This window comes from Ictidomys tridecemlineatus, chromosome 15 (assembly GCF_052094955.1).
Source record: "Ictidomys tridecemlineatus isolate mIctTri1 chromosome 15, mIctTri1.hap1, whole genome shotgun sequence".
Taxonomy (NCBI): domain Eukaryota; kingdom Metazoa; phylum Chordata; class Mammalia; order Rodentia; family Sciuridae; genus Ictidomys; species Ictidomys tridecemlineatus.
In genome coordinates, this window is record NC_135491.1 from 3,056,673 (window position 1) to 3,070,920 (window position 14,248).

General features: G+C 55.3%; 1 protein-coding gene and 1 pseudogene across 4 annotated transcripts; one reads left to right on the plus strand and one right to left on the minus strand.

Annotated features, from left to right (window-relative positions):
- Nucleotides 1-1,483: 1,483 nt before the first annotated feature.
- Nucleotides 1,484-8,321, minus strand: Myadm (myeloid associated differentiation marker). 4 transcript variants are annotated; one of them, XM_078031490.1, is made up of 3 exons: nucleotides 8,134-8,321; nucleotides 5,014-5,100; nucleotides 1,484-3,780 (listed from the first exon to the last, which is right to left on the minus strand). In XM_078031490.1, the coding sequence occupies exon 3, from the start codon at nucleotides 3,776-3,778 to the stop codon at nucleotides 2,813-2,815; it is 966 nt and encodes a 321-aa protein (XP_077887616.1). In that variant the 5' UTR covers nucleotides 3,779-3,780; nucleotides 5,014-5,100; nucleotides 8,134-8,321; the 3' UTR covers nucleotides 1,484-2,812. The 4 variants fall into 4 exon arrangements, with proteins under 4 accessions (XP_077887616.1, XP_005342312.1, XP_005342313.1 ...); XM_005342255.3 differs by lacking the exon at nucleotides 8,134-8,321 and adding an exon at nucleotides 6,777-6,926; XM_005342256.5 differs by lacking the exon at nucleotides 8,134-8,321 and adding an exon at nucleotides 5,733-5,891.
- A 1,198-nt stretch (nucleotides 8,322-9,519) lies between these two features.
- On the plus strand, nucleotides 9,520-12,280 carry LOC106145495 (ubiquitin-conjugating enzyme E2 variant 1 pseudogene; annotated as a pseudogene).
- Nucleotides 12,281-14,248: the final 1,968 nt, after the last annotated feature.

Consider the following 14,248-nt stretch of genomic DNA (forward strand, 5'->3'; position numbering starts at 1 on the left):
CTGCGGGCGCAGTGCACCCTGGGACCTGCAGTCCGCGTCGCGCTCAGGCAGAGCCCGGGCGCGGCCCGGACCTTCCTTTCCCGGCGAGCCGCGCGCGGTGGGCGGGGCCGCGCGGTGGGCGGGGCCGCGAGGTAGGCGGGGTCCCGCAGGCGCGGCCGCCGGGTGCTGAGCGCTCCCTCTGGAGGCGTGGGTCCTCTGCCCTCGCCCCAGCTCCAGGATTTCGGCTGGCAGACCCTGGAGACTGGACTAGGAGCCCCTCCGCCCTCTAGGCCAGCGGCCTCGGCCCTTTCCCGAGTGCCCAACGCTTTCTCCGCCCCCGTGGTGATGGTGATAGGTATTCTTTCTGGTGCCTTCCGGAGGCCGGGGCAGGGGAGGGGAAGGAGAAGCCCTCTGAGAAGGCGGCTGGGGTGCAGGTCGGACTCCCGCAGAGATGAAGCAGCTTTGCTTTACCCAAAAGGAATGTGCCCTACTTGGCCCTACCCCGCCTTCTTCCAAACTTTTCAGTATCTCTTCCTAATTGCTTTTGCAGGTGTAAGGGCACAAAGGAGGTTGCGTGATTTTGGAGTTTTCCTAGATATTGTCCTCAGTTTGGGGAACCAGGACCTGTGGGACAGAGGTTCACGGCAGGAGTACTACACTCAATCAGGGTGTGTGGTCAGGCGCACCCAGCAGATAAGACCATGGAGCTGATGATAGCAGGAATGTTGGCAGGCTCAGAACCTGAAGGCCTTGAATGCCACTGAGGGTTTTTGATAGCACCTGTAGGCACGTGGGGTGAGATGTGGAAGGATTTCAACAGGACAGGGCAGGATCAGCTATGGATGTTGGGAAATTCTCTGAGGCTAGGGAAGGCCAGAGGTAAGATGGTCAAGGAGGCTGGGGCAGTAGCTCAGGTGGGGAACAGATGTAAATGGTACTTAGAAGGAATAGAGAGTGTTTTAGACCAGGTGCTTGGGTTCTCAGCTCTGAGAGTCTGTGGCTGGGCAGGGAACCTGGGAGGAAGAGTTGATGTTGGAGAAAAGATGCTGCACTCAGTGGGACACTGTGTTTCTGAGGTGCTCAAGGGACACCAAGGAAGGGAAAATCTTGTTCATTTTTAATCCCATCCAGCCCTAATGGCTTGGGGAGGAATCCAGAAGACCCAGATTCTGCTATGTTAGCTTTGGTTTTTTTTTGGCAGGGGAGAGGGTGCTGGGGGTTGAACCCAGAAGTGCCTTACCACTGAGCCACATCCCCAGCCCTTTTTATTTTTTGAGACAGGGTCTCACTAACTTGCTTAGGGCCTTGCTAAGTTGCCCAGGCTGGCCTTGAACTTGTGATCCTCCTGCATTTAGTTGCTGGGATTAAAACACCCTGCACAGCTAGGTTTTTCGGATGTGGCCAGGATCATCTTGGTTCCAACCTCCTCCTCCATCAGACTGAGAAATCTGTCTGGACATCACCACTCTCCTGGAGTCCTCCCCAGAAATAAAGAAAGCACAAGTTCTCCTTTTATCTTTATATTGAGATTTTTATAAAGAACATTATGGATGTGGGAGTGGGGAAGGGACAAGGCTTTGATGACTGACAGCACAAGCTATTGGAACCAAAAGCTCCAGGGAATTAAAAAAAATAAAATATATATTTATACATTTATATATCACATTATGCATGTGAGTCCCAGAGAAGCAGGAAGCAGCAGCAAGAAGCATCTAGCACACAGAAACACACGTGCACATGCACCACACTCAAGCAATGCCATCCCTCTGGCTATGGCAGCAGCAATCCCCATTCCCCACCCACCCATAAAGAAAAGAAAGCTGAAAAGAAACTTTGCTCTGGAAGAATAGGGCTACCAGTAATTTCTGCCCTCATGACCAGGAAAAATTTAAAAAAAAAGAAAAGAAAAACCCAGGCATATGTTGCCTTTAAGGCTGGCAGTGGCCATTTTATTCCCATCCCTGCCAAGGCAGGACATGTTATTTTTAACACTGAGGACCACGTCACTGCCCCTCACAAATATGTCAGATGGTCATCTTCAAGACCATGTGGTTCTTGCCAGTTTTTTTCTTTTTAATAGTCCAGAATAATTAGGATAAAAGGCATCTGCACCTCTTGCTGCCTTTAAGACGGCCTTGGGGCAGTGGGATTTTAGTAAGCCTGGCAACAATTCTGCAGTCAACCTTGGCAAGACTGAGTGCCAGGCAGGGCCTAGGGACCCATGGTCTGTGCTTAAAGCCTCCCGCCCACTAGGAATTATTTACCTCCAGAGATTTCTTTTTTTTTTTTTTTACTTTAAAGGGGAGGTGCACTGTACACCCTCCTCCACTGGGAGAATGGGGGGCTGGTGCCTACCTACCTACCCTCACCCCCCCACCAACACACAAATACACAAGAACTAAGGCACAGCTAGGGCGGGCAGGCATGCTTTGGCAATGAGGCCCCTCAGGAGGCCAGGCATGAACAGCTGAAGTGAAGGGTGTGGGGTGTGTGGAGCTCAGCACCTTTGGGGGTGGGGTGGAGGGAGACAGAAAGGTCTCAGGGCTCCCGAAGGAGGAGGAAGAGGTAACTAGGAAACAGGCTACAGGAAAAACCAGAGGTGAGAAGAGGCAGAGGGGGACTGGGGAGAAACAGTTGGGCGCAAAACACAATGTGGGCAAGCAAACAAAACAGGAAGGAAAGGAAGGGAGACAGCAAGAGGAAAGGGAAGAAAAGTTGGAGAAGCATAAAGAAAAGAGAGAGGGAAGAAGGACTCAGAGGAAAAAGAACCAACTGCAGACGCTGATGGGAAGAATGAAGAGGTTGGAAGGAGACCGGGAGCCCTTTGTGAGTCTCAGACCTTGACAAACACCAGGCGGGCAGAGTACACCAGGTCAGCCACATACGCCAACAGGTTGATGGCTGTCAAGATGGCCACAGCCAGTCGGCGGTCCCAGTCACACACAAAGTGGGGGTGACGGACAGCACAGGCCCCATCCCTCGCCCGCTGGGAACGGCCACCATACCTCTCGTCGAACTGGTACAGAGGCCAGAGGACCAGGGCAGTGGCATACAGGATGACAGACAGCAGGGCCAGACCTGACAGGAAGCTGGGGAAGGGGATGGGCAGCATATTGGTACAGTCCCCCAGGTTCAGCAAGATGGCTATGGCTGCCAGGATGAAGCAGATGGCATATACTGCCACACACCACTCCAGGGCCGGCTTCTGCTGGTACAGGGAGGGGTTGCTGATGAAGGCGAAGATGATGCAGGCTACAAAGGTCTCTAGCACCTTGAGCAGCCCTGGCACAGTGGCCATGTATCCCGTGATCTCACCAGGCCTTGCCCGGGTCCAGGCTACTTCAGTGGCATAAGCCACACACGCGATGCAGGAGAAAGCGGTGGCTGCGATGGCGTGGTCCCGGGTACGACCGTGAGACAGGAACTGCACGTAGGTGGTGGGGTAGATGATGGAGGACGACAGGCAGAAGAGGGCTGCGTAGCAGGCGTAGGTGATCGGGAAGTTACGCCAAGACAGGGGGAAGCGGGCCTGAAGCCCACCTAACTCCACGATGAGGATGATGAGGGTCACGGAGAAGCAGAAGCACCAGGTGAACATGGACCAGTTACCCATGGGGCCCATCCAGGCACCCACACTGGCCACCAGTGAGAAGGCCACACAGGTGGACAACAGCTGCAACAGGCGCAGGAGGCCCAGGGGCTGGGTCAGTGCGCGAGGGGACCCCACAATCGTTGAAGACCCCAGGCCTGAGGACGTTGTTGTGGTTGTGATGGTCGTGCGGGTCACCGTCACCGCCATGGCTGCAAAAGGCAAAAGACAATGTCTCAGTGAAGTCCCACACAAAGAAATCCCGTGGCCCAGCCCTCATTTGTCCTAGGACAAATTATTCTAGGACATGGGGCTTTCAGTGTGCAAAACAGGACAGTCCCAGGCATATAAGAATGAATTGGTCACCCTGGTTCTTGGCTCAGACTACCTCACCCAAGTCAGATCCCAGAATTCTGGGTCTCTGTATTTCTCCTGCCCCCTCCAGACACTCAAAACTCCTTTCCTCCTTACAGATGGGACTCGGCGACCAGCAACCCAGCCACTTAACATTTTGAATTCTTCTAGATTCAAATAGGAAGACAAGAGGCCTATCTTGCAGGCTCCAAAATCCCCTCTGAAGTTCCTCCTTATGGAGACTGAAGGCTCTACACTCTAGCCCCTATAAACAAGCTTCCTTCTTTTATGAACTAATAGCCACTCAGACATTTCCGGGTCCTACTTATCCAAGAGTTCAACTTCCACGTGCTGTGTTCTCACATGTCTGATCAGAGCTCCAACCTCCCACCTTGATGGTCTTACAAGCTTCTGGAAGGGGCTGTAAACTGCTGCTCCCACCTCTCTCTGCAGAGGTCAGGAATCAGATTTAGATCTAGAGTACCAAAAACCAAGGAAGGCCAAGTTTTCTCCTTTGTCTGTTCCCTCACACTGAGTGTCCCCTCCCCCAGGAGCCCCCAAGTTCTGGGAAACTCAGCTGCTCCCATTCCCAACTCACCCCACCCCAGCTCCTCGCACTGGAGTCCCTGGCCTCCACCGGTCAATCACTCAGCCCTCAGTCTCAGGTGAGTCACATTCTAGAGACACCTTTCTCCCCACTTCCAAATTATACATCTCCCATGCCTCATCCTAAAGGCCCTCAGGTATCAGGACCAGAGGCTCAGACCCTTCCTCAGGATGCAAAAATGTCTAATCTCAGCTGACATCCCTAAAAATATCTGGACGTGGCTCTCAGCCAAAAACCTTTCCTCTCTCCAGTGTCAGGCTCACAGCAGAACAAGAGCCAGGCCTTACCTCTCCAGAGGCCTGTCCCAAACAGCTCCCAGAGGACACAGAACACCCTACTTCCCCCACGGATGCCTGAGGCCCATTCCTTGGGAGCCGAGCTTCAGGTCTCTCTTCCCTCAGGTGGAGGTCTGGACTCCAACCTTCCTCCCTCAGGCCCCAGGCTCTTCCCTCAGACCCAGGTGTTAGGACCTCAGGGCACTCACCTGCGGTCTTAGCTGAGCCGGCCAAAGAGAAAGATCGGGCAATGAAGGCGACTCAGTGGTACACCTGGAGAAGACTGGTCAGCGCCCCTGGAGCGGAGAGAGGCCCTGTGTCAGCTCACAGCTGGCTGACCTGGCTCCTCCCCCCAGGGCCCAAGCGGCCAGCGCCGGCCATGGACTCCTCAGCCTCCGCGCGCCTCCGGGTCGGGGCCAGGACTTGGCTCCAAGCCCAGACGCGAAGAGGAGTTGACCCTAGAGAAACACCGCCCCTTCTTCCTCCCCAGATACAAACTGCGGGCGGGAGTGAAGAGAAACAGGCGAAGGAGCACGGCCCGCGGCCAGCGAGGGGCGTGTGCGATCTTAACCCAGCCCTGGCCAGGGAAGTGCGCGGCGCGAGGCGGGAGGCACTGGGCGGTGGCTGCGGGGGCGGGCTGCCCAGCCGCGCGCGACGTCTCCGCGCCTTATAAGGGCTTCAAGTCGGTGCAGCCATCTGGAATGTGGCGCGGACCGAGAGGCGGTGCCGGGACCCCAGACCCGCACTGGCCAGCGCTTTGCCCACCCCTCGCCCGCTGTCAGGGGAGGGGCGCCCCGACCCCCAGGTCCTAGCAGGGATGGCAGGCCGAATTTCTGAGTTCCAAAAGTGTGAGCTCTGTAATTACGGGCCGGGGACCTAGACCTCCATGAAGGAGTACTAAGCTGGGATCCCAGACGCCCAGCTTCACCTTGCGGAGGCCCTCTGGCTCCAGGCCGGAAATCTGGCACAGGATGCCCGGAGATCAGTAGCCACACATTCATGAACGCAGGTCCCCGGCGAGGGCTCGCCTAGCGGGCACCTGGGAGGTGCCACGTGGATGGAGTCAGCCACCTCCAGCTCCCCAGACCCAGCCAGGACCTGTTAGCAGGAAGTCGGGACTAGCCGCACCCCCCTAGCTCCTGAAGGCGGGTACTGCCCAGCCGCCCACCGGAGGGGGAAGGAGGAGTGACTTCCACTCACTCCTAGTGGAAGGTGGGTCTGCAGGGCGGCGGGGAGGGGGATCCTGCGGAGAGGTGGGGGTCCACCCCGCCCAGAAGGCCTCCAGCAGCTGCCTGAGGTCAGAGCTCGGGAATGCAAAGCCGCAGACTCAAAGCTGGGAGAGGAAACGCCCCTTCGGGCTTCCACGCGGAGGACTCCCCAGCCACACCCAGCACCTCGGCGCCCTCCCCTCCATTCCAGGCGCCACACCCATCTCTCCCTAGACACCGAGGCCGCCCCGAACCCCGAATCGGCTTTCCTCCACACCATGAGCTAGACAGCCTGTGCTTTCCTGGCCTCCCTGGCCGGACGGCAGACCCCGCCTTGCAGGGAAGCACAAAGTTCCACCCCGGGAGGGAGAGGATCAGAAATTTTGAAGTACAGCCACTTTCCAAACCCAGGAGTCCCAGTCCCAAGTCCCTCCCCTCTTCCTCTCCAGAGCACCTCGCACACCAGATTCCAGCCCAGCCAGACACCTGGGAGGCCCATCTTGTGTCCACGCCCTCAGGCCCAGGGGTCCCGGCACCACTCCTCCTCCAGTCCACAGCCCTCCTCCCTCAGACCCAGGGTCCAGGCCCCAGCTCTGCTCTTTCAGTCCAGGTTCTCAACCCTCTACTCCGCAGAATCCTGGAATCTTGGTCCAGCCCTAGTCTTTCTAGGGACGTAGACATTGCGAATCACAGCCCACTCCTCCCTCTGGACCCAAGGACATTGAACCGCTGCTCCCGCCCTCTGGGGGGTCCGTCAGCCTCACCTCTTCGGTCAGCGGCGGTTGCGGCTGAAGCAAGCGCGACAGCTGCAGACCAGAAGGGTCTGCGAGCTGGGGAGGGTTGGCGGGCTGGGGAGGGAGCGCGGGCGGGGCGGGGGGCGGGCCGCGGGCAGCGGCCAGGCTAGCGGCCGGGGCAGTAGGAAGGGACTTCCCCAAGCTGGGGCTATCCCCTGCCCGCCCTGAGGGCGGGGCATGATTACACCACGCCCCTCCTGAGCTGAAGCTTGTAGCGGAGCCTGGGCTCCACCAGTAAGCCCGGTGGAGAACTGAGGTCACCGTTGCCATGGTGACAAAACAGGAAGACACAACAGCTGGCGGAGTGGGGGCTCCTGGGGGATGCCTTCCCGACACGGCCTAGAGAAGTCTCAGGATAGGCCGGGAAAGGCTGTTTCCATAGAAACCCACATGTTTGTGGTTTGTTTAGAACAGAGCCCCCCAACTCAGGTCCCCACTCCAGCCTCATCTCACTCAATTGGGCCTCTCCCTTCATGTCTCCCCCGCCCCCCGCCCTCCTTGTCTGCTCCAGTCCGCCGCTCGGCTAATACAGACGAAACCTTAGCTACCTGGGCTGCAACGGATTGGGGAACCAGACCCCGGGGTTGAATAGGATCTGCGTGCTAGGGTCTCTGTCTCCCCAAAAAGAAGATGGAGTTGAGGGTGCCAATCCTAGGCTCTACATGAAGTCCTGGCTGGCTAGAATCCCTGACTCTTGGGTTCCTATGAAGGAGTGGAGGCTAGATTCCTGTATTTAAGGATCTTGGGAAGAGGTCCCTTAAACCACATTTACACTGGTATCTGCGGTGTAAGGACAGGGTGGGAGGGGGGTCAGACTCCTGGGTCTCAGATATCACAGTCAATAGGGGTGGAAGGGTGTTGTAGCAAAATTCCTGGACCCCATGCAGTAGGAGTTTGGGGTACGGATTACTGGGTTCCACATGCTGCCTAAGCTGGCGGGCCAGGATTCTGAATTCAGACTCCCAGGGTTTTAGGAGCAGAAGGGGTTAAAAGCGAGCCTTCAGGGCCTGGAAAGATATTTTTGGCCTGCATTCCCGGCTCCTGGACAGGCAGGGACTCGAGTCTTAATGAGGACACGGCTGGGTCTGGGGGCTCTGGATTCCGGGTTCTGCCAGAGGAAGGGATGCAGTGGATCAATGTCCAAAGCAGAGAAGGGCTGCAGGGTTCATTTTTTTAGGGGCGGCTCTGCGGCCCTGAAACGGACTGAAGCCCAGAAAGAAAAGGGAGCTGAAGGTCGGGGTGCCCCGAGGAGGGGCTGGGCCCCCGGGGAGGGGCTGGGCGAGGACCCAGACGCCCGGTTCCCTCCCTCCTGGCCGCGCTCACTCACCGCGCTCTGCAGCGGTCCCGGGCGCGGCCCAGTTCGGCTGCAGCTGGGCGGGGCCTGATGGCGACTGCGGAGGCTTCCCGACGCTCAGTTAACCGCAGCTTCCTCCGCTGCTGCCGCTGGACCCCTTCCGGGGGACGACGCGCGCGTGGCGGAGGGAGGGGTCCAAAGGGCGTGGGAGCTAGGTGTACCCGCCTGCCTGCCCTACGGAGGAGGGAGGGGCTGGTGGGGGACCAGGCTGCTAGCTCTGCAGGGGTGGGGGCAGAGATGAGGAGGAAAGGAGAGCCTGTAAGCTCGGTTTTGTGCCCCCCGCAGAGTGAGGGGGGTACAGACCCTTCGTCATTCTGTGTCCTGCGTCGGGGAGGGGTTTGCTTGTTTGTTTGTTTGGCTGCACTGGGCATTGATACAGGGCTTCCCTGCTTGCTAAGTGCTCTGCCTCTGAGCTATATCTTCCACCTCTCTTCATTTTGAGACAGGGTCCTGCTAAATTGCCCTGGCATGGGCTACAGCAACCAGCAGGGGAAGGCTTTTACTTTGGGGGTGAGGTGACCGGGAGGGGTTTTTACCGCTCCCAGTATCTGGCCTTGTCTAAAAAGGGTGGGCCTGTGTATTGATAGAAGTCAGTCATTAGTGGAAAGCTCCCTGGAACCTCCCCAGGTTGTTGACATACCTCCTTGGCCCCACCTCTGCCCCCCTCCTGCCTAGTCACCCCCTTTGCCTGACCCCATTGTGGCAGACTTGAGGTTCAGAAGGACCTCTGCTTACAGGGGTACTATGCTGTGCCCTGTGGTGGAAGCATGTCCTCTCTAGGCACTCAAACCCCTCCATCGCAGGGTTCAGGGTAGCAGGAAAAGCACGCAAACATTTGGCTTTTTCTTTTTGTTTCCCCCTAGAGCTGGAGATGGAACGCAGGTCTCATGCTACACCCCCAGCCCAGGGTGCAAACATTTGAAGAGTGAGTCACTGGGTGTGATTTTCAGAAATGGCCCTCTTAGGTTCCCAAGTCTGTGTAATCTGGCATCACATATGTGTCCTTGGTTCAGTGTTTACCCGTCCTGTAGGACAGCACCCCAACCCCAAGAGGTTATCCCCAACCTGGAACTGCCACCACGTCTCCCACAGGCTGTGCCTCTGTTCCACAAGGCTAGCTGCATTGGGGTGATGGGGTACATGGACAGCACCCCCACACACACGCTGACCTCTTCGTAAATTGAGTTCCCTGATCAGAAGCAATATTGCGTGTGTGTTAACTTCGTGGTGAATAGAGCCATTCATTGCACACAGAAAGGCTGCTTTTGGCAGAAGTGCAAAGGGCAAGGAAAGCAAATAGCAAGGCCAGAGTTATTTATTCCAGGGAGGAAAAACTCATTGCCCAATCTTTGATGGAAGGGGTCCAGTGTAATCCTCCACTGACCAGGCCTTGACGACCTTGCTAGGAATCTGTGCCTTGGTGGGGGCTCAGCCGTGGCTGCTGCCAACAAGGTGGGCACTCCTCAGTGACAGAGCTGGCTAAGGTTGGTGGCCCACCCTGGCCATGGGCTCAGGAGTCTACTGAGCAAGCACTGGGGAGGCTAGTGGAAGTCTGACTGGGAGCCACAGAGCAGCCTGTGACCTACCAGATGACATAATAGCATTCCCTGTGACACTCTCTGTTTGGGGGAGAGTTCGCCTGGGATACAGATTTTACTCCACTTTTCACTTCTAGAGCTTCTAACACTAAACATGTGGGTTTTATTTCATACACCAAAAGTCAAGTTTCTGTTAAATTTTATACACCGGCAGGCACCAACTGGGCGACCAGTGTTGTAATTCCCTCCCAGCGCTGCCCTACGGCTGATATGGCCCTGTCCTACCAGGCTTCCCCCACTAGACGCACAAGTGGGGCCTGGGCCTCCCATGGCTCCCAACACTGCTGCATCAGGAACCCCAGGACCTCCTTCTTGGGTTTGATGATTTGCTAGAAGGGCACACAGAATTTGGGAAGGCACTGGTATATTTTAAAGGACATATTTAGTGTATCACAGTCTCATACAGATGTACCATACTTTGGGCCCTTTTGACATTTGTTCAGCCACCCATGAATATTTACGAGACTCTCCTGTGTTGGAACAAAGCAGGCTAAGAAGTGCCCACTGCCCTGGAGGACATCTTCCCTTTTCACCAGTGACACAGGGGTCAAGATGGAATCTCGTCTTTATCAGGAGAGAACGTTCTTACTGGCCTCCGGCTCTAGGGTTCCCAGTGTCTTCCCTGAGGTGCACACTGGCAGTCTCCTGGGACTGATCACCTCCCCTGTATCTGTTCCTTCCTGGTTTGGGGGTCTTATCAGCACAGTATCATCAGAGCAGCGGACCAGAAAGCTGTCCAGAAGGTCTTGAAATACCTGTTCTCCTGGGGAGTCCATTTGGAAGTGACTTGAAGAAAGAATTTCACCTTTAGAACTGCCATCCGTCCCAGTTAGCTTCCTAGGGCACCGGCACACATGATCACAATCTTTTCCTCTTCTTGTCTTCTTTTTTCATGCTACTGGGGATCGAATTCACACTTACTGACTAAACACTCAGGGTCACTCCAGGTGAACTGGGCTGCACAAAATAATCACTCTGAGACAAAGAAATACCTTTCTCTCTGGGTCCTGTGATGGCTCCTCTGATCTTAGGGGTCCATGGAACGAGAGAGAGGAGCACATGCTGAACCCTTTTACGGGAAAGAAGCCATTCAAATGAGGCAAGGGGTCAGGTTTCAGGGGGTTGAGTGTAGCTTCCTGATGTCTGCATCTAGGGAGGCCATGCCCATCTCAGGAGCTATGTGGGGATCCTGGTAGAGCGAGGCCCATCCAAACAGAGGGCAACGTGGATTCAGTCCACTTTGTGTGCTTAATGCCCATAGTTCACACACACACAGCCCAGGGCTGGCTTGCCCCATCTCCACATTCCCATCACTCAGGGCTAGGGGACGCTTGGTTCCTGCTATGTGGCAGCTCCCGACACTGGGCAAGCACTCTACCACTGAACTACAGTCCCAGCTCTCTTTTAAAATCTTACTTTGAACAAGGCAGGGGTGGCACACACCTATAATCCCAGCCACACAGGAGGCTGAAGCAGGAGGATTGTAAATTCAAAGCCATCCACAGCAACTTAAGACCCTCAGCAATTAGCAAGTTACTATCTCGGCTGGGTGTGGTGCACACGCCTGTGATCTCTGTCTCAAATAAAAAATAAAAAGGGCTGAGGATGTGGCTCGGTGGTTAATCACCCTTGTGTTCAATACACACACACACACACACAAATTTCTTTGACTTTGAGACAAGGTGATGCTAAGTTGACCAAGAGGACCTCCAACTTGAGACCCTCCTCCTTCAGCCTCCTGAGTAGCTGAGATTGCAGTTGTGTGCTACTGTACCTGGCAAATTATCAGAATCTGTGTAGTTTAAAACAATAGAAAACATTAATCTCTCCAAGTTCTGCCCGTGAACAAGGGCTCCCACCCTCTTCTGGCTTCTGCAGGCCTCCCTGCCTCCATCTCCACACTGCTCTCTCCTGGGTGTCTGATCAAATCTCCCTCTCTCTCCCATCATGATAGCTATCACTGTGTTATGCTTAGCTCTTCAGTGAGCCCTAAAGACCCTGTTGTTGAAGGCTTGGTCCTCAGCTGACGATGCTGTTGGGTGGTGGAACCTGTGGGACCCTGGGCCCGCCTCTCTTATCTTGCTCCCTGGCCTCCACCAGATGAGCATCTGTCCTCTATTGCATGCTCCCTGGTGTGATGTTCTGCCTCACCGTGGGCCCAAAGCCATGGAGTCAATGAGCCAAAATAAATGTTTCCTCCTTGTTAAACTGATTGCCTCGGCAAGATGGCAGCCAGCACAGGCTTGGACAATTTATGAAAACCAGATATATAGCCTTAAAATAGAACATGGACCTAAATACCTAGAAGCACCCCCTTTGTAAGAGTTGTAATGAAAATTAAAATGAATGGAGTAAAGAGTTCCAATGGATTGGAGGACCCAAGAGCCATATCAGTGCTAGCAAAATGGCAGCATTCACATAGCATCAAAGTTGTTCTGTAAGAGCTGTGGCACTTGATGATGTCATAAAAAGAAAGTATGGAACTCCCTCAGCCACTGGAAGGACAGTGTTACTTCAATTAATTTAAATAAATAAATAAATGGGGGCTGGGGATGTGGCTCAAGTGGTAGCGTGCTCGCCTAGCATGCATGAGGCACTGGGTTTGATTCTCAGCACCACATGAAAAATAAAATAAAAGATATTGTGTCCACTTAAAACTAAAAAATAAATATTTGGGCTGGGGAATGTGGCTCAAGCGGTAGTGCGCTCGCCTAGCATGCGCGGGGCGCTGGGTTCCATCCTCAGCACCACATACAAATAAAGATGTTGTGTCCACCGAAAACTAAAAAAATAAATAGTAAATTTTCTAGATTCGTCTTGTAGACCTCAAAGTACTGGAAAGGAAGCTCCCAGAGCCCAGGATGTGGACATATCTTTGGGGTCGCCATTCGGCTCCTTCATCCACCATCCTGCGGGCAGGCAAACTGCTCCTCAGTTTCCCGCGTGCTGTGGTAGAGCGGCCCTGTTAGATGCCAAGGGCTGAGTGGCTTCCATTCCATAAGGTGATCACGCCTGGAAGAGCAGCTACATTTGGAGCTGCCCTGATGGTGTCCTGGGCCCTGTGAAGGGGGACCCTCTCTGTCCACATTTCAGCTTTTCCCAGGGAGGCTGGGTTTCTCGGGATGGGGGAGCCTCTGCACCCAGAGCCAGGCAGAAGGAGGAAGACTCCTGCTAGAGCTGACCGTCAGTCTCCATCACCACCGGCTCCAATTCCTCTTGCTCTCTGGCCTCTGGACCTTTTCCAGGCAAACTCCCCTATGAGAGCGCCCCCCACCCCACCCGGTGCCATGGATGGAACCCAGCCTTGCAGGCACTTTCCATGAGCCCCACTCCTCCCCCACACTTGGGCTTTCGCTCCCTCCTCCCCTTGCCTTTATTGAGAGGTAGCCCCTAAGCTGTTTTCTGGCGATAATACCTTTCCGCCGTCTGTGGGCCTCCTGGCCACTTGGCGTCACGGGCTTCCCACTTGCTGTGCCCTGGATCCGTCCTGCAGGTGGCCATGAGGTTTGGAATCCCTCTGTCTTCCGAGTGGACTGCTGGCCTTGACCATGGCAGCCTCGTCTGTGGAGCCACGTGCTGTAGGAAGAGCTTCCTGTTTCTTTTTGCCCCACGATGTGAAAATATTTAAAGCCACTGACTCGAAGACCTGCAGCACTGACTGCACTCCCTGAGGCAGACACACCCCCCCCTCCGTTATCCACGGCTCTCCTGCCCACGGCTTCCCCTTCAGCTCGGAACTCCCACTAGGCCTTTCCTTCCCCAGGAGAAACCCAGTTCTCCAGCCTTTCTCCTTTCGTCCTTGTTTAGATGTGACTGCACATCCAATTTCAGTCGCACTGTGGCCACCTCAGGTACCCAACACTCCTGTGCCCCCTGTGTTGGTACTGCCCCAGTCCTGGAGAAGAAAAGGCAGTGCTGTGCTGACCTCAGCTGTTCATCATGGCTGCAGAAAGGCCCAAGGCGGAGGCAAGTCGTTCCGCCACACATCACCAAACGCTGTTCTCCCAACTCCTGGGCTCCAGTGATTCCCCACCTCCTCCCCCTACGTGCTGGGTCTATAGGCTTGGGACATCAAGACTGCCTTTGATGACCAAGTTCAAACAGGCCCTCATCACCACCCACAGCCGCATCGCAGTCCTCTTGAAGATCTCTCTACTCCTCCGCTTCCTGTATGGCAAGAACAGGTGGAGGCTGCAGGTATTTGTTTGTTTGCTTCGTGCTGGGGATGGAACCCAGGGCCTTGCTCACTCCAAGCAAGTGCCTCACCAGTAAGCCACGCCGCAGGCCAGCTGGAGCATCCTTGGCCCAAATCAGAAATCCCCTCCAAATACAAAAACTTTTCGAGTACTGAAATGACACCACGGGTAGAAAATTTCATACCGTGAAATTTTGTTTCATGCACAAAGTTATTGAAAGTGTTGTAGAAGGGCTGGGGCCGGGGCTCAGTGGTGGGGGGCTTACCTAGCACGTGTGAGGCACTGGGTGCGAGC

Excerpts from the sequence above, each read along its gene's own strand:
- Myadm (XM_078031490.1), bottom strand. The coding sequence starts at position 3,778 with ATGGCGGTGACGGTGACCCGCACGACCATCACAACCACAACAACGTCC.